The 20,406-nt window shown below is 44.4% G+C and overlaps 1 protein-coding gene across 10 annotated transcripts in view; it reads right to left on the bottom strand.

The window, feature by feature from the left end:
• Nucleotides 1-1,169: 1,169 nt before the first annotated feature.
• Nucleotides 1,170-20,406, bottom strand: part of LOC106749866 (protein retinal degeneration B) — a 38,424-nt gene continuing 19,187 nt past the window's right edge. For 2 of the 10 annotated variants that reach the window (XM_014629743.1, XM_014629742.1), the window contains exons 6-21: nt 19,599-20,013; nt 18,766-18,941; nt 18,080-18,109; nt 17,219-17,323; nt 16,626-16,811; nt 15,484-15,646; nt 13,929-14,327; nt 13,557-13,831; nt 13,326-13,478; nt 12,831-13,093; nt 12,574-12,682; nt 12,102-12,258; nt 11,842-11,991; nt 11,510-11,690; nt 10,913-11,187; nt 1,170-4,548 (exon numbers count right to left, since the gene is read on the bottom strand). In XM_014629743.1, the coding sequence (XP_014485229.1) occupies nt 4,407-4,548; nt 10,913-11,187; nt 11,510-11,690; nt 11,842-11,991; nt 12,102-12,258; nt 12,574-12,682; nt 12,831-13,093; nt 13,326-13,478; nt 13,557-13,831; nt 13,929-14,327; nt 15,484-15,646; nt 16,626-16,811; nt 17,219-17,323; nt 18,080-18,109; nt 18,766-18,941; nt 19,599-20,013 (3,179 nt within the window). In that variant the 3' untranslated portion in view covers nt 1,170-4,406. The other 8 variants (XR_001374889.1, XR_001374890.1, XM_014629746.1 and 5 more) reach the window with 8 other exon arrangements.

Genomic DNA, 20,406 nt, shown 5'->3' with positions numbered 1-20,406 from the left:
AATTTCACTATCGCTGCTCGCATTTTCGGGACGATTCTCATCGTCGAGATCGGAGTCCCGGAGGATCCCCTCGTGAACGTGACCTCTCAGAATTTTCCGAGAAACACGGCGACGACTGTGCGTGTGAATCCCATCGCCGTCGACGACGAAGACTCGACGGAGGCGAGTTGGAAAATAATGGATTTTCCTCCGGCTGTGCGGACTCCGCGAACACTTCGTAGGAATACATATATACATATTATTGTGTATGTACACATGCGTGTATGTATTACTCCGTGTGTACCTCCATAAATTTCCGCGATTTAGTCGTAGTATATTATGTATATGTTATTTCTCTCTTTTGTATCTCTTTATATATCTCCTCTCTATTTAGATGTAGTAAACGTCCTGTATATAGAGCTATTCTCGTGCCATATTACAACGATACGGGCAGACAGTCAATGTTTAATGATATTATGTTAACTTGCTTAATGCAAGCGCCACAGCTAATATATAGCGTTTTTGAGCAATACGTAATGCTTCTCCTCGTGTTCAAGGATCGGGAGATTATCGGGAGCGTGGTGTGCGACGAGACCGCGGAGGATCGCCGAGGCGGAACCCGTATCGAGAGAGCGGATTTCGCGATTCAGACGCAAATAGAAAATCCTGCTCAGCGCGGAAGCGACAATCGCGCTACCCACGCCGTTACGTGTGACTTAGTGACAGTCGCTGACAGCATTCCTGATCATTCGGTCACGATACTCCGATCGATTATGTCCGCGACCACTGACGTATCAATTGACATTCCACTTGTAAAATTAACCTCCGTCACCTTTGCGCTTGATTCTGTCATATACAAGGTGTCCCTACATTACGCCTCTCGCTCGCACATTCGCTTCGGAGGTGCAAACCGAGAAATTTATCTGCATATTTCTCGGCAATCAGGATCGATACTTGCCAATTTGTGGGGACAATGACGAATTTAATCCTACGCCCTCCCGATATCTTTTCGACAGTCAAAAAGTTCGGTTTTCTTCTCAAATTTAACTTGATTGCCTTCAATAGAAACATCTCCGCAACGGTATATAATGCATAGAGATATTATCAGCATTGCTTATATTATATATATATGTATATATATATATATATATTTGTGTGTGTGTGTGTGTGTGTGTGTGTGTGTGTGTGTGTGTGTGTGTGTGTGTGTGTGTGTGTGACGTCATTTATTGAAAATCGAACTGAACTTTCTGACTAACTCGATAAAGATGCGAGACAATACAAATATACGCGCGGTTATTTATCTAAATATAGATACGAGTTGGAAGAATGATTTATAGTCCAGGACTCGATGATTCCGATATAAGAGATGTAAAAAAATAGGATGTACCTCGCGATGCTGAAAATGCGGTACAACCGTGAAAAATAGACACGTCGATGAGTAGAGACAGACATCTCTGTCGGAGAAAAGGATTTCGCCGCGTGAGATTTCTCTTCGCCGATGTGTGACTCGGGACACCGTATATTATCGAATCGCGCCCTTTAGGAAAGATTTTCTGTTTCCTAACATCAATTGTGATAGATTTAAGCGTAATGAGACACCGTCGATTATGTGTCACCCCTCCTTTTCCGATCGGCGTAATTCGGAGCCGGGACGAATAATTGATCCCTCGTTTGCTTCTCGACTTCCCCGACGAAGTGTTAAATGTTCCTCGATATTCGTAGAAATCTTGATTCTCAGGGACAAAAGATCAAAGTATTAGGAGTTTTCACCTCGTATGATCTCGACTTACCGACTAATCAACCTTCGGCACCTTCGTCTCAGCTCCGAGTCCGCGCATTTATCTCATCACACTATTGTCGACGAAGCACCTAATAATAGCTAGTCGTATCAAGATGATCTCTCTCTCTCTCTCTCTCTCTCTCTCTCTCTAATATTCTCCACGGGATTAACGTGATTATTTACACAACATCTAACGTTATTTACATCGTCCGCTACTTTTTTTACGCGTCTACGTAACAAGAAGGAAGTAGCTTTTTTGTACCACTCGTCTCCTAAATATTTCGATGCTTCGTCTAACATAAGAATGACTCACACACGATCCGATCCTTCTTCGCGAGTAAACATACAAAACACTTCTTGATACGCGTGTTATCGTCGGGAGGCGTTCCAGAAATACTGTCACGGAAAGAGAGAGCTCGAATAAAAGAGGAAAGAAAATTTAAAGATAATCATTCGAAAGAACACCGTCAAAATTGGTGTTGTTAATGGTACTGTTAACTTCGGGAGTTAACGATTGTAAATAAATGCACTGTCACTTTCACTTACAAAATTACACGGAGAACCTCTCCTTCTGCCCCCGCGATATGAGTATTACGTGCGAAGAAGTAGCCCCGAGAAGGATAACTCGGCGCGGACCTTGCAGAGCATTACGTATTACGTTTCTCTAGAACGTTTTGGCAATGAGTAGAGTGCTAACAGATCTTCTTACACGCTAATTACCTCTAAGCGTCGCTTACACATGATTGTGTATGTATGTATGTGTGTGTGTGTGTGTGGGTGTTCGTGTATTTTATGTATACGTGTCACAGATAACGTTACGTTACTTCTCCTTATTGATAACAACGGGTAGACTCAGGTAACAGTTTTAACAAGTTTTTCGTTCTCTCGGCGCATCGTTCCGCCAAACGAAGTTCTCCGCCAACGATTCATGCATCTTTGCGTAATTCGCGCGGATGTCGGCGTGTATCGAATCGAGAGAGAGAGGAAGAACACACTTAAAAGTAGAAAGAACTAGGTAAGCTTACAACGTAAGATGAGATACTTGCCGCCCGGTTGTTTGCCCTTGTCTCGTCGTATCAAAATGACGCAAAGTATACGAGTGAAAAACCTTGAGTATATGTACATACACAGCGGAAGTCAATTCCTGAATAACGATATAGGGATAATACAGGGAGGAAGGGGTGGTGGTGGATTCGCGTGTGTAACGGAAAGAGCCGTGTAATCGGAGCTGTACAAGGATTCGCGAAACTGAAGACCCAGGAAAATGCAGAATCGGGAATCCACATGATGCAGGATCCGCGAAATCGAGTAAGGAACTTTTTTCGGTCTAGTCTTTGTATGGGAAGTGTCATTACGTCGATCAGTGCGGATGTAAAATGCTGAAAGAGAGGAATGGCAGATGAGAATTTCGTCGCAATTATTAATGCGCAACTACAATATAAAATATTTCATCACGATACTCGTGAACGGCAGATTTCTGGGGGCATCTTAAAACGAAAATCCTAATACGAGGATATTGAGACTACAATGGAAAGCGTTTAAGAAAATGACTCGATCGACTGTTAAGGATTCGCGCGATCAGGTATCAGATTCATCTGACAGACCGGATTTTGGCGATACACTGGGAGAAAAATATTCAAAATAAAACAAATATTCGGTAGGTGTATTAATAACATGTTTACTTAAAGCTTCCGAGTACTCGCTATGACTGGTCTTGTTTAACGACGTCGGGAAGCGAGAAAACGCATGTCAAGATTCCTTGCGTTGTGCTTTCAAGGGAAGAGATATATCCACAAAATAACACTAGTGATTGATTCAGCACACTTGTAAAACTGTCCGAACACTTCCCTTTTACTCGAACAATCAATAAACAGTCGCAAATTTCACTTGATATAAAACCTTCCTTTCCAACCTCCCCTCGTGATTTTGTCAATGTTAATTTTACGACTGTTTATCTGGACTGAAAAAAAAATGCCCCTGTGAATCTGTCATTCACGGGTGTCACGGTAGTAGTAGTTGCAGTAACGGAACACCGTGTATATATAAATATTATATAACAAATTATATCACACGCGTATCATTTAAACAATATATGTATAGTTGTGCATTTAACAAGCGCGGCAAGATTCTTCGCGGTAATTCCTCTCCGCGTCTGGGATTCCTCTTCGAAAGGCGCCGCTTAAAATCCTCAAAAGCCAAGACTCCGTGATACGGGGAACACAAACGAGGAAGTGAGGACCAAGTCAAGGCGGAACGAAAGGGAATCCCGCGATACCACAAGTCCGAGCGAGAGAGATCCGCGACGCGGGGGGATCCGACGCGAGATCGAGGATCCGCAAGACGGAGGGTGTGTCCGCGTGAAGTACGTGTAAAGGAACGACGTATACGGCGTCGAGGAACTACGGGAGAGTGTGGACTAAGGGCTACTACGAGGAGTCGACGCACTGAAATTACGAATACGCCGCTTGCGATCGTGCGATCCACGGTAGGACGACGCGAGAGTCTAACGAGAGAAGAGACGGCCGTCGCAACGAGGATCTACGAAACGAAGAGGGAGATACGATCTTTCGTGTGTATACGAAACCAAGTGTCCTTTCTTCGCGAGTTACCGCCGGGACTCGAAGAACGAGCGGCAACGCGCAAATCGTCAGAGCTTCTCCGGCGCCGTCGACTGCGAGGCCGCTGCCGCCGACGTGGCCGGCGGTCCCACGCTCGTAGATCGCTCCAACGGGAAGGACGCCTTGCCTAAGGGTGGCTGCGAGATCGCACGCTTCGTCGTCCTAAAAGAGCTGTCGGTAATCGATTAATCAATCAGTCAGCAAATCCCCTCCTCGAGATGTCCGGCGAGAACGTTGGCCGATAACCCTTTTTCCTTTTTAATCCAATCCCGATGGTAAAACACTGGAGAAATTGCGCAACGAAATTACATCGCTGCATTACATCGTGAAAAATATTTTGCATCGTGATTTTGCTTTGAAATATTGAAATCAATGAATTGTCCTAGCCGCAATCATGGGGAAATTTCTCGTCAATTCATGATGCCATTATTGCGCAGTTTTTCCACAATTTGCCTATCGGGGAACTTAATAGTTTGAATCGACTCGATAAATAAATTTGATTTGAAGATAAAGTATCGAAATTATGTTCAGTATTGTATAACATAATCTCGAATTGTATCTTATTTTTCGTACGATTGTAACATCGTATAAAATTTGCGACTGCAAACGCATTCTTCATTCTCGCGCTGTCGTTGAGACCGTAAATTTTATATTTTCATCCTTCAACGGACTTCAGAAAAGGATTACGAGTCGAGTCCTCGGAGTCATCTCGATAAACATTTCATCGCCGGCATCACTCGACGTATCACCATCGAGCCAGTCTGGCAAATGACAACACGCAAAATGCGATTCTTAAGGGGAACATCACATGTTGCATTCTTCCAACTATTCACACGTCTAATCAAGGTCTATCGATTGTGCAAAATAGAAGCGAACTGTAAGCCGATCCTGGAGAATCGTAGAAATCTCTGTGTGATCACGAATATCCTGAGGAAGAAACTTCTACTACGTAAAGAACAATAGAAAAATATACGGCAGATACGAACGATGATAAATTAAAAAAAAAAAGAAAAAACATCGAGCTGGAAATCCGCTTGAAAACTCATAGATCATAGAAACGACGACCAAACGATTTCCCTTCCCGGCCACCAAATTCGCTTCTGTTGTACGTGTGCAATAAGCGGCGGTGATGTCTTTCTTATCCGTTTGTCACATTCGGATGAAAGCGCAATAATGCATTCTGCGTTTCTCCTCTATCACATTCAGGCTGAAAACAATTAGTAATTTCACTTGCGTTTGTCAATGCACATTATTCACTTCTGTTGTGTCGTTGTCATTGCAATTATTTCTGCTAAAACACATCTTCTTTCGACACCCTATATACAGATAATATCAACAGACGTCTACAGGATGCGACGGAGGATATATGAAACAACGGAGAGATGTTCGTCGATTTAGAGAGAATTTTTTCTTTTCCTCAAGGAACACCTCGTTGGAAATCGTAATTCGCAATGTTTCAATCTTCACCATTAGAAATTCCCAGGATTATATCTTCAAGGTTAAAATTAAATCTGACGGGATAAAGAGAAATATATTGAATATTTGGAGACTCGTTAAATCCTCTTAACTTTTCCGAATAAGCTCGATTGATTTGAAAGAAGTCGAACGATCGAGCTTTGACGTTTTAGATTTCTGACCTCAAGGTTTCAAAAAAATAGAGAGAAGAGTCATCTTGCTCCTCCCCGTTGTGCATATCTCATCGCGCATCCTGTATAGAATAGTGTGCTTCGCATTGCGATTCAATTCACTTGAACGAACGGAGTGAAAACAGATCGCCATTGAAAGCGGATGAATGAAAAACAGCACAGCGCGGGGAAAGCGGCGTGTTTTACATCGTGTTGCTGGAAAGCGTGACGAGAAACATCTCCATAAAGCGTTAATGAATGATGAATCAGATGTGGGAGACGAAAGACGCCTGTCCGCCCTGCAAATGACAGCGAGACGATCGTTAAAAATTTATACAGATATACACACATAAAAAAGAATCTGTTGAAATCTTCTCGGATGACGTGGGATTGCGGCGCTATCGCTAAGCCCAACTAAGCAAAACGATTCCGAGGGCTGTCGAAGCCCCCGTCGTTAATTCGACAACGCGTAAACACTGCATAGCCTTGGCGAGCGCTCCATTTTCTCCACCGTAAATAACAAAAGACGCGCAATTCTGACGTCTTCGTTTTCTAAATTTACAGACAGTATAGATAGTATTTCCATCGATATGCAGCTAAAATTTAAAAGAATTCCTGGAGAAAAGTTTCGACGGACCAGCTACCTTGACGCTCGGTTAGGACAATTGAGAGAAATCGGCCGAGCAGAAACCACCTACAGGAATCCTGCGGTTTTCCGCAAACCGAATTTCGTCGAATCTTTCTGACTCCCCCCAGGCAACGAGAAAGTCAGTTATGTTAACGGAATTTACTTTTTGCGTGCGAGTATCGGCCACTTGGTATTCAACGTGTTAACAAAAGCAACCCGGGCGGATTCGATAAGCGTCTTTCGATCGAATCGAGAATAACACACTAAATCACTTCGCTTGTCGCGATGAATTCGCGGGGGAAATCGAAAATTCGCTGCCAACGCTACGAAGAGAACCACAAAGGTGGACAAGCGAGAAGGAACCGTGGAACGATCTCTTTTCTAGACATAACAAAANGGGGGGGGGGGGGGGGGGGGGGGGGTGAATTCTAATCGGTCGACCGACCGACCATCCTTTCGTCCGACCGACCGATCGACCTCTACAAGCGCATTACGAAAGAAACGTCGTAATTTGATGTAAATGGCTCCCTTACATTTCGGTATCTTATTGGCGGCTCTTGTCACGTTCACTTTCGCTTTCTCAATAAGCGTTCAAACGCTATCGTTTCGTTTCGTCCCGTGGTTCCGCCACCTAAGAATGGATGGAATATCGTGAACCAACCAGAACCGCACAGAGTGACAAGAGATTATAATGGTCACACGTGTATATATGATAATAGTTGCACAGCTATCATGTGACGCATGGACGGATAATGAAAAGGCCAGAATGCGATTTTCTAATAGGGATCACCAGGTCAGCGCGCGTGTCGGTTTTTTTTTGTTCGTTTTGCGAAAATTTGCGCATTCATATGTAACGGTGATAATGTTAATAATCGTGCATGTGTGTGTATGATATAATTCTTTCGCGATCATCATTCGTGCTGCCACGTTCTTTCATTGACGTAAGCAATTCCAGCAACTGATCTATCATCGGACGAAAGATCACTCGTTGCTATCGTTCGATCGCTCGAGTTGAATTATTCTGCGAAAACCGAACTCTCAAGTGGAATGGAAAATCATGATGATGTCAAAAAGATAAGAATGATGAAGTAAGAGGAAAAAATATTGGATAGGAAGTACTGCGAATTGTATCAGTTTAAAGAGGTCGTTCTTGCTATTCAATATTTTTCCTCTTAATTCATAAAAATTATTTTCGAATTCATTCTGAAAATTATTCCCCCGCAATTCATAAAAATTATTCTTTAATAACAAAAATATGATATTTTTAGTATAATTACGTAGAATTTATAAAAGATTATATATTTTTGCTTGTACATTTATCAGATCATAAATCTTGATTTGACGTTTTTATCTTTTATGTGTATAATAACTAACTTTCTAACGATAAGTTAATAGCACGCTTGTCATTTTTATCATTTCAACGCTAATACAACTTTCTGTTCTAGATCCTACGAGAGATACTCACGCTCAATTGAATACGTAACAAGTTCTCGGTAAAAAAAAAAAAATAATTATGTCAGGTAAATCGAAGCTTAATTAGACTGAAATTAAATTAATGCAGTAAATTAAAATTGGAAAATTCTTTTATCGAAAAAAAAAATTAACCAAAATAAAATTTAATTCAATCGCGAGATGAAAAACATTAACAAACGTTAAGAGGCTAACGAAAATAACGTTAATTACAATCGCAATTAGACGAAAGTATCCTGATAATCATGATATGTAAATTTTGAATCGACATTTTACATTTCAATTTGAATCGCGTTTGAAAGGAGCTCCAATTCTGTTATGTAAGGAGGAGGGAACGTGAGACCCGAGCGATCGGTGGTGGATCTAGCGTTTTGTAAACACAAAACACTCATCTAACAGATTTGTCAAGCGGCACGTGAATGAATAAATAGAAATATAGAGAGATAGAGAAGCGGCAGTTTACCTTCGTCGCTAAAGTGAGACCGGTTCGTTTCGGGGAGGATAACGAAAACAACTCTATCGCCCGGCGGTATCTAGACGGTCATAGAGCGGATAAACCACAAATCCTGGACACTATGTACTCTAGCCGATAGACAAACGATAAGTTTCGAGCGTAGGGTGGCGACAACAGCTTTTTCGCCGATTGAAAGATAGAGACAGAGTGATATTTAACTACGCTGAGACAACGCGACATATCCTCATAGCAGGTACCTGCAATCAAGAGACTCGTCAACGATATCGGTCGGGTGGCTCCTCTATTTTACTGGTTAGACACAGCATAGGGCATGGCCGGTGCAGCGCGCGTTAAAGGTAGAGAGACTCGATCGTAGCTGTCAGCTGGAAAAGCGACTCATCATCGACTTAAGGACTTCGCGCTAATCACGATAATCCCCGAATCGGAATTTTGCGCTTACGTTAAGCCTTGAATTTCTACGACACAGAAGGAGCTAAGATAGCGGAATAGATTCAATTTCGATTCTAACGATAATAATTTACTCCTACTAATTTCACACGAGCTTTCTACCGATAAGATCGCGCTGCGACATATGCGAGAAGTTTTAGGAAAAGCAAAGAGCGTAGGCGCCGACTTCCCCTTCGATACGCGATCTTTCAGCTGCTTTTTAAGCCCAGAGGAAACGACTTGTTGAACTAATTTATCAGTTATTTCTTCAATGAAAAATAAGTATCGCATAATTCTAGTAAATGCCTTCTTAAATTTAGAACGATTTACTTGTACCCTGTAATTAATTTACAAATTAAAATATCACTGCGTTAATGTTGGTATTTACTACAAGACATCGAAATATAAATTCTGTTAAAACTGAAATTGAAGAAAACTGAAATGGACAAAAATATTAAATGATAGGTGAAGATAAATAAATTACGTTCACTTGATTCCCCCGCACTTTTTTCCCGTATATTATCACAAGTAATATTGGCAGGATATTCGATGGAATATCTTTCGATTTGTGTGGTTTGTCTCTGTCGGTTTGCAAATCGGACCGTTGCCGATGGACAGCCGGCGCCTACGCCGTAGAGTAAGTAGTAGACGGTTATAGATAATTACCAATGTGAGTAAGTAAATTGTACGTAGATTATAGGCGTGTGTTAGATGTGAGTAAGGTAGATTTTCCGCTTTAAGTAGACGCTGTTGCGCGCCGGGGAGTTCACCGCTGTGTCGTTACTGGAACATAGCCGGTGCTCGTTTTCACACACACAGAGGACACACACACTTGCCACGGCGAGCTGTGGCTATTCCCGCGCGCAATCGCCACGCAGGGTGTCCTTGCTCAAGCCTTTCTTGCCTGACCGTAAGAATAGCACGGCGAGAGCCATTTGCCGCAACGGCGGGGCGCTATTGGATATCAAAATTGGACGATTGTTGTATATGTCTCTTCTTCAAATTCGCTTGTTTCGGCCGAATCTTTTGATTAGTCCGAAATGTACGCGGCAGGCTGTAGAACCGGATGTACGCGTCGAACATTGATGAGACGAGTAATTGGAACTTCCAGATTTCATCGGATGTCCCCGGTGTGAGCAGAATGTCCAAAAATCACCGCGTAAGACGACTTTAAGACTTTATCTTTCCGAGTCCTTTAAGATGCCTTAAAGTCGTCTTACGCGTCGATTTTGGACATTCCGCTGAAGACCGGGGTCCTCTCGGATTTCCCTTAACAACTTTTAAACCGGCAACACGACGAACGTAACTATCGTTAACTTCATAAAAAAATAGAGGAAATTAAACAATAACACCGGCGGAAGTTTCTCCGGGGAAAAATCATAGTCGTTTGAAAGCGTTGTCAGGCAACAAAGGATTAAGACGATAAACCTCTGCTCTCACGCTGACTGCATCTTTCCTTCGTAGCAGCTTCGAGAGCCAGTTGCACCGGTGTCGCGCGGATAATTCGACTGATAAAATTTCGCACGCGGAAACGTGAAATTCGCCGGGAGAAAAAGCCCCATTGATCGTGGACTGTTTCGACCATTTCACACTTCCGAGATTTCAAAGTACAGCGTCTCGTTCGCTCGAAATATGATTTCTAACCATCGGATAAATCTTCCTCTTCAACGTTCGTTTCTAGAAAGTTATTGGAAAAGTAAAAGAGCCAGGAGAACGAGGGTACCAACGTGAGTGAGCGACCACGCGGCGCAACTGACGACACAATGGGGATGCATAATCACGACGCTTCCGGTGTGTCACGAACGATAGCAAAATCAAATTCGGCGATACAACGATATTTGACTGTGCCCGGTGAAGCCGTGGAAAATGTCGCTCGTGGCGATACCGCGCGATTGCCGCGCGCGAACTCACCTCCGTCGACGCAGGGAAGAGTTCTGCCCTGGCAGGCCGAACTGACCCCTGGGGATCACCATGCGCGCGTTGCCCTGGGCGGGACGCGAGCCCCCGTGCGCCTGCAGCGTGCTCAGGTGAGCAGCGTAGCCGTCGTGCAATATTGTCGCCAAAGCCTGGTGCCTCTTGGACGCCTTGCCGATGATGAAGATCTGGCTCGGCTTCAGATTGATCGCAGTATACACGCTAATGTCCTTCTCGCTGCCGTACGCCTGGTGGATTATCATGCCGTGTTCCTGAAACGCACGAACGATGAAACAACTTAATCGATAACTCAATTGGAAAAGCAAAAGTACGCCTCACATAGCTGTATCTGGTGATTAGTTCTGATTTTTTTATCTTATAACTGTAACTCCTCTCGTTCAGCTATCGACTAACTTGTGTATCTAGTCGTTATCTAGCTGCTAAATAAGTGAGTCACGTTACCGGCTGGCAATGTTAGACACCAATTTACTACCTCGTGGCTGGACACCCACGAGGTTGAATTTCCATTAGGATGATTCGTGTGCGTGAGCATATAATTGGAATAACCATCGCGATGCGCTACGCACGGCGTACCTTCACGAGCTTATTCAAGTACGCGGCTTTGTGAGCGAGCGGATCTCTGGACAGGCCGTCGGCGAACGAGACGAGACCGTGGGGGAAATTATGCTGCGACAACCAGGAAACCACTGTCTGCTGTTGCATGTCGGGCCTCGCGGTAATGTAGATAATGAGGTAACCCAGTTCTTGCCAATGCCTGTGGACATCAATGAACTTCGTTAATACAACGACATATGTTTGGCTCGCGTGTTTACCGAGGAAAAAGAAACATCTGAGAGAACCTTATTTCGAGAGCGAAACAATAATAAGAACGAATACGAATAAGTAGGAAGTATCGTCTACGTCACCTCACAACATCGACGGCACCGGCCCAAACTTTCGGATCCTTACCGCTCACCGATCTGCTGGCAGCGAAGGAGCCGTCTATGCTGAAAACCACGCATTCGGTTCTCGGGGGTATCACCGCCATGAAAAAATCTACAGATGTGTGATCTCCCCTGCGAACGTGTATCTAGATTCAATGCTTTCTCCTATTAGTCGCATCTACGTTGACTACGACGTGCAAACGGCGTTTGCTTAAAGATAATACGAGGAGGAGGTGCGTTACCTTACAACCATCTTTACCGGGTAGAGCCCGTAGCTTAGCGCTTTGTCGTCTGGTATTTTGTATATTATTCTACCATTTTTGTCGGTCACCTCGGTAGAGAGGTGTGTCCACTCACCTGCTGGTGCATCTCGCATAATGTGAATATCCACCTTTTCACCTGCGGCAGAAAAACGAATCAAGTCAGTCGGATCGCTCTAGTTGTTATATTTTTAACGACACTACTAGGCAAATATTTATTTCGGTGTAAAATATGTACGTCGACGGAACGTTTTAATCATATTTTATTATTTGTGATAATGCTTACAGTTAACAAGCACGATTAAAGAACAAATTCAAGTCGATGAAATTATTATATCAAGCAAAAATTAAATTTTAATGTAACAGAGAGAGAGAGAGAGAGAGAGAGAGAGAGGGAGAGAGAATAAGAATTGTGACAGTAGAAGTAAATTTCTTCGAATTTCAAATCTTTTACCTGTTAAAGTTATCATATCAATAGGACTGTACATGAACCTAGCGACTAGTACTTGTGGTGCACCTTCCCTCACGATGACATCATTCGCTCTGTGATTGGCAGCAACGTTCTATAAGAAAAATTCAACAGTAGCAATATCTATTCTTACCCTCACGTTTTGAGTATTGTGAATAACAAAATGAGGCCGGATTGAATACATTTTGCCATCCGGTTCCCAAAATCTTAATATTAAAGCTTAACTAAGAAAATATCTATACCTTAAGTTTAACGGAGGTACGCTTTTTATTCCACTTCTCTCTGGGTTGACCTGGACGGAAGCAAGTGAGATCCTTCTCCTCATTGCCGAGCAATTGCAAGTCGAATCTGCCCAGTTGCCTCAGGATAAACGCGATCACGTCCGAAGATTCCCAATAACTAGCGTGGAAGAGGTGCGGCAAGGCGTTCGTAGGAAAATTCGCGAGACCCTCTGGACAATAGAGTGCGTAATCCAGTCTCTTGGTGCCCCACCATTTCTGCGTCACTGAGACGGACACAAAGGTATCAGACGGAGAAGGAAATTCCTCCAGAAATAAAAACATCTATAGCCTATGGCGAGTTTGATACGCCATTGTTACTCTGACCGCAAAATAAATTTCAGGCGTAGAATCACTTGGGATTGATAGTTCCTAAGTTGTAAGAGCGATTAAATGATGGCGGGGATTCCACAAGTGCGAACGCAAGAGTAGCCACGTCGACGGATGATTTCTACTTACGGGCGGACACCGCCTGCAGAGGAACGCTGTCGATAATGCCCGACATTGTACTTTGAAGCGATATATCGGATAGCCTTCTTAAATGCGACAGTTGAACATTGGGAACGTTCAGTCCGTCGGCGAACAGCTGCGGGTTCGTCTGGATGGTCTCCACTGAAATCGTAACACGTAAGACTCGCGCTTCATGCGTCGCACGTTACAGCTACGATGGACTCTCACGCGAGGACTTACGCAAGTGATAAGGCTGGCCATTGCCGAGCGGGTATTTTTGATATCGCGCAATATTGATCGGCGGAATCAGCGAAAATCTTGCCGAGATCAGAGGCTCCAGTCTCGCGGCCACGGGATCCGTCGGGTGGAACAGATTGTACACCTGGTTGACCAACGGCCTGGGTATGAAACTGTTCTTGTCGCCGGACGCGGCGATCTTCCTGTAAGCCAGAACCAGAGCAAGCGGGCTGCCGAACGTGAAGAAATCACCCACTTCGAAGTCCAGCTTGTTGTCGCTGAAATTTTGAAGGAAATTTCATCGTATAACCTCGTTCTCTTTCTCCCTCTTTGGAATAACCGAGCTCCATTCTTCGACTAAACGCAACCGCCTACCTGGTGCCAGAAGATCTTCTCCTGGGGGACGGCGCGGAGAGATGCCTGCCGTCCTCGGCGTTCCCGCCGTTTTCGTTGCTCTGATTGCTGGTCTCCAGTATGCTGTTCTCGCTGCTGTGCCGCGAATGCTGCGTAGCTCTGCACAGAGCGTCGTAGGTCAGGATCGAGCCCACCGAGTCGCCTACGAAGCAAATCTGCCCGGAGAAACCTTTGCCCTCGTCGCTCTTGATGAAGTCGTGGTACACCTGATTCGCGCCCATCACGACGCGCGACACCGCGTCCTGGTATTCCGAACTTGAGCTCGCCAACAGCGGTATAGCGCCGATCGGAATGGTGTCGTGCGTGACCTGAGGAGCGTCCATGCACGAGGGCGACACGTCGAAACTATACGGACTCAGACTGCGCAACGAAATCATCAGTCCCCGGTAAAACAACTGTATACAGGGTGAGACACGATATTTCTTACCTATGTTACCTAATGTTACCTTGAATATATAAGCGAATATAACGGCTCTCTGAGAAAATTATTGACGAGACTAAAGCTATCCAGGTAGAATAGAAAATGGACGGTGACGCCAAAAAGACATCAAAATGACGAGAGAATGATCGGAAAATGAATTTTTTTATAATCATTTTCTTCATCACATTGACGTTATGATAATGTTCCTACCTGGATGTTCCACGCTAGTTAGAGATGCGCGAATTTTAGTAGATTTTTATATCGGTATTAACTTAGGTGTTATAACAAACGTTTCGATTCCCATTTCGGATCCCTTTGTTAAGAAAATAAGAATCTTTCGTTAACGGCTAGTTGAAGATGGAGAAAATTATATTTACAGAAAGTGTTCGAAGTGATGACCATTGGTATATATCTATTCTGTTAGATAAATTGTTCTCCCGACCTCGTATTTCGAAGATATTCAGGATGGTAATAGTTGTTTTGCCTCATCCTGTATGATATATAGATCACAGTTCTCCCTGCTATTTTGCATCATAATTAAAATTCATTTTACATTTCAATCATACACAATCACAATCAAGTTGTTAACACGTTAATTAACGCGTTGATATCCGTTGACTGCACGATTGGCGTGATTGATGGTTAAATTAGTAAAGATACCAAAAGTAAATTCAATATAATTCGAAACGCGTGTATCTTTTATCTCGTTTCGTTGCCTTTCTATCGGCCGTAAAATCAATTTTTCAAATGCAATTAAATCGTGATATTACATGTAATTAATATTACATGTAATTTAATGAGGCATGGTATCATCATATGTATGTACAACGCGAGCAACCCGTCGCGACGTTCAACGTATTAATTAAAACATTTGAAAGCTCCGGTGATTCGCAAAAATCGATTGAAATAACTAGTCGCAATAAGATCGAACAAAGCTCTTCTTACGGTTTCATGTTGCAACGGTAAAATGGTCAATTAACGTGGGATTAATTAAATTCGTTCTGAAGTATCAGATTGTCAGATCGATGTCAGGCCCGTAACAAATGGCGCTGCAACAAACGACACACGAGAGCGCAAGTAGAAGTGTAACATCACCTTGATAAGATTCCAAGACCTTCGGTACAGATGGAAGGACAGGCGATGAATTTAATGGAGACGTGCCCGACCATACTGGGATAATGCTGTCTCATGACGGATTCGAAAGCTCCACGGAATGTCATGATGTCCGACTTCTTCGCTGTTAAATCGACATTTGCGTCTGAAACGCGGAGTCGTAGATTTCAGATCGAGACGTATTCGATGATCGGAAGATCGATTATCGCTATTTGATGATTTTATTCGATGATTTTATTAGTACCGTCAGTCCATTCACCGATTTCTGCAATTTTCCATTAACACTGGTATGCGTGATAAAATTTCAGATTCGTACCGAAGTATTCGGTTATAATAAACAGAAATTCTGTTTGGTTTCACAAAAAACGGGGCACTCAACTAGACACGCCTCGTTAATTCAACCCTGCTTCTACTTGTCCGTGTAGAAAATCAAATAGCCTCGTAGAGTATTAGCTAACACATAACGTAAACCTCTCACGAGGAGATTACAAGGGAGAGCTTGCGCGCCGCGAAGAATCTTAATTAAATTTAGCGTCGCTGCTAAGTTCCTCCTTCCATTAGACGACCGGTCGTCCACTTGCCCTCGTGATCGCTGAAATTCCTTCTCGTTTCAATCGGCTCTTCGATGAATCTTTGATCGCTCCGCGAGACTTGCGTTGAATTCCATCTTCCTCATTTCTAATGAAAGGATTCACGGGTAAACGACTTTATAGGTGCACCGACGAGTCTTTCTCCCCTCCCGCGTGTCATCGAGGACGTCACTCGTCAGGATTCGGAATCGAGCGCGGCCGAGAGCGACTCTCCCAGCGACTCTCTCCGTTTAACGTTAAACGCGTCAATAATCGATAACGGGAGGAGAACGCGTGGATGTGAGAGAACAAAAAATTGGCAATTGGAAATTGGCATTGGCTGCCATCGAAGATGAAGGGGATGTGATTCCACGCAAATCGCAGAGAGGGATCAGAATTCACCCGAGCTAATTGAACTTCAAAGATCGATTTGAAACGAAAGGAAGTCGGACGATCAAGACGCGGCTAGACGGCTGATCCACTTTAATATGCAATTGATATTTTCGTTTTTCCAGAGAGAGGGATTAAAAGAGATACCACTTGTGAGAGACTCACCCAAAACACTGCCGGCATGCACCACGATAATTAGCACGGTGATCTTGCAAGGTTGATGCGTGGGGGAATGTTGAGGAGATGCCGGGCACGACACGTCGATACTGGTCGACGAGTAGATCTGCAGCCTCTTGCTGTTTCGTTCGCTGGCGACGCGCTGCAGATACGAAGGCGAAAATATCGTGTCCTCTGGAAATGAAAAAAAAGAGAGGCACTTTCTCTCTCTCTCTCTCCCTTTCTCTCGCCACGATTTTCCATGTTGAGCGAACAAGGAAGAATCGCTCGAATTTCGCACACCGGTGTGTCGCGCCGTGTATTATATCCTTCCTCGTTTCGCGCTTCAAATTTTTTTCCGATATATTCAATATCCTCTCTCTCTCTCTCTCTCTCTGTATGTGTGTGTGTATGTATGTATGTATGAGAATGTATGCGGAAAGAGAGCTTTCACGAAGTTAACGATAATTACATACGATATAATTCGCAAAAAGTGTGCAGGCGGTGGTGATTCGATGGAATTACATCGCGAGATAAAATTTCGCCGAATAACGCCGCGAGCGTTAAGAATAATAGCCTTTTCATTTTTGGCTCAGACTAACCTTGCTCATTCGCCGCGGGCGGTGTACGCACAGCCGTGTCTTCCCCTTCTGCTAGAAGATCCAAAGAACTCCATTTAGCTAATGAAGGGCTATCTTCAAAGTCCTCTGTATAATCAGAAACGTTAACACTGCTTATGCAATGTGTCTCTCCGGATAATCGCTTCGAAACGGGACTCGAGATACAAACAATAAAGAGAACACAATAACGTGATTGATAAGATCAATAAGATGCTCGATGCTACGCAATGTAATACTCCAGAAGAGGGCGTGAAGAATTTCAGGAACAGAAGAAAACAAACAACGCCGCGCGCAATCCACTCGGCAATATGATTCACGATGGGAGTAACGGCAGTTGAGTTGCGATTAGATCGTTCGAGAATTCTAGATTATATAGAAGTCATATTTGTGCGATCTATCTAATAGTATATCTATGTAGGCTATCTACATATAAAAATTCTACCTATCGATACGAGCCGATTCGTTAGCCGCTACGTCAACTGTCTTTCTCGCTACGCAGTCATGCATGCCTTGCGAGTTTCTCGCTCGACTCTCACACACATGCTCGATCTGTCTATAATCTTACTCGCAAATCATCGTTCAGAAATGCAAAGTTTGTATGTGTGTGTGTGTGTGTGTGTGTGTGTGTGTGTGTGTGTGTGTGTGCGCGCCAAACTATAGTAAGTCCGCGGTTAGGTTAAGGCCATTCTTTTATCTTGCAGATGCGCTATGTATCTTCGGTACAGAGACGGCGAGCGGTTTTTTCTCTTTCTCACTCTCTCTCCCTCTCTCTCTCTCTCTCTGACTCTTTCTCTCAACTCGCAACTTATCTCTTTTACTACTTAATCGCTCTACGTGTCCTACCTTTGCGTATAACAGGTATAATGAACCCAGCTGCAGTATGATGGGGTGCGACATAGAAAACAAAGAGGATACACATAAAAACACAGCCACATGCTGCCCTCGCTACTTCACTTCTATCTATGCATCGTCTCTTATGCATCTATGCAAGACACACTCTTCTCGCATTCAGTTCACGTGACATCTTGGTTCTACGTTCAGAAGCAGCTCATTAACGCCGATATTAAGACGCCGATGCTAAAAGAACGCATCTCACATAACTCGCACCGAAAGGCATACCCCGGGAGCGGTGTACCGTATTCGTTCGCTTCACGAATATTCCACGCGAAAAAGAAATGCTACGTTGAAAGTCACTCTAGTTCTCTTCCTGGCTCGACATTGTTGAAACTAACACTCGAGTTGTTCAAACAAATGTATAACGTCTTAATTTCAATAATATTGCCGTCGAGTCCCAAAGATTACAATCCCATCGATACAACCGCATTCCTTTCCGTGTATCTCTCCGACTCGACGTGTCGAACGTTGCTATCGAGCTTCTACGAATTTTTCGGGCGCAAAGCAAGTGTGTCGTCGCAATCGTTATCTATTCATTCACTTATGGCGAATCGTGTTAATGTCAACGTCTCCTCTAGATCCCCTAGATATTCACGGGCATGCTATACGTGCGCGCGTGACCGCAACAACCTTACCCTGACAATCGAAGAACTCGTCGTCGCTGCCAGACTCGGATTCTCTGACGATGCTCTCCATCCTCCAATTCGCGATCTGGATGTCGAAGCTTTTGTTGGAACTCGGAGAATGCATCGACACGTTGTTCTTCCGCCACTTTTTCTTGCCGTCCGCCTTCTCGTTAGCGGCCGCGGCTCTGTAACGCAACTCGATCTCAGTTCGATTCCGAACGATCAACTTACCGCTGCGCCGAAATAACAACTGAAAATTATAACGTCGTATAATTGTCCACAAAACGTGATGCTCGTGACGTTTCAAGAGCCTGTTCCTGAAAGGACTTAGGTCGATCTTTCCTTTTTTCAGAAACAAGCGGAAACGCCAGATGTAAATTCTATAAATTGCGCGACCGGCAGATCAGCATATTTTTGCATTCAGAATTTCTATATTTCCCGAACTATAGCTAAATAATTCTTTTCATTGTCATTTGTTTACTGTCACTGTCTGTTTCAACGCATAAGCACAAGTAGAAAAGATTGAAATAAAAAAAAATACAATTTATGATGCGAGATTTATTGACTAATGTTATCATTAGCACGGTGTGTTACTCGACAAAAATTCTCTGCTTGCACATTTTTCTCATTTATACATTTTCGGCATTTTTCTACATTTTTCTCTTCGAGCACGAAACACGTTCTCCCCGATTACGCTGCGATTTCCCGGACACGTCCGCATGTCCTTGAACGCTCCAGCGCGCCACCGTTTAAAAAATAGTAACCATCCGATGTGGAATCGCGTGAGATTCTATCGGCTCTGAGATCATCGCGCGTTTCTAATTCGGAATCTTCGATCTTACCTGATCTCGTCGAGGTCTGTCGGCGAGTCCTCGGGACTGATCTCACCCTCGGAGCTGGCCGCCGTGTTGATGATGGGTATGTCGGACGGTTTCCTGACGGACGGCGGGCTCTGGGCTTCTTCGTTCTTCTCGATGCTGCCCAAGGTGGCCGCCAACGTCTTGGCGACGTCCGATTCCTGCGGCGTCATCGCGACGCCCGTCGCACCAACCGCCGCGCCGGCCGTCGACGCCGCCGCAACGGTCGCCTCTTGGTTCTCACCGAGCTCGTCCGTCGAGTCACCCAGGCCCATCTTCCGTTGCAGCGCCAGCTGCGTCTGCCGCTCGATCTCCCTGATGTCCTCCATCGTCAGTCCATTCCACTCGTCCTGCCAGGCCCATGCCTGTATGTGCGCCCGCAACATCGTCTTCCGCAGAGCTGGAACCGACCTTAATACGTCTCACGCACGGCCGAGCGGGTGGTGCGCCGGTTAAAATTAACCCTTTCGATCATGTAGCAGGGGTAAAAGAAGAGAAAAAGTCGTTCGAACAGCGGCGATAGGACGGGAGTGCGCGGTCGGGGATAACGTAGCGGCGTGCTGAGCGAGCGGACGCGGCTCGTCTCCGCGAATTATGCTAATTGTCCGGATCTCCGGAGAGACGTCGAGCGCGAGCGAACTCGCGAGCCAGCTAGAATTGCGGCTTGTTGCGTTCACGGGAAATTCATAATTGATCTCTCCTTAGCGAGCCTTAATCGCGTGTGAAACGCCGCGGTTGAAGCGCCGTGGAACGTCGGATTTTCAATGACGCTGTTAACCATTTAGTTTCTCTG

This window comes from Dinoponera quadriceps, unplaced genomic scaffold, assembly GCF_001313825.1.
Source record: "Dinoponera quadriceps isolate SergipeBrazil2010 unplaced genomic scaffold, ASM131382v1 scaffold3290, whole genome shotgun sequence".
Taxonomy (NCBI): Eukaryota; Metazoa; Arthropoda; class Insecta; order Hymenoptera; family Formicidae; genus Dinoponera; species Dinoponera quadriceps.
Note: the sequence above shows the minus strand (reverse complement) of the source record. Positions and strands in the feature narration are given on the sequence as shown.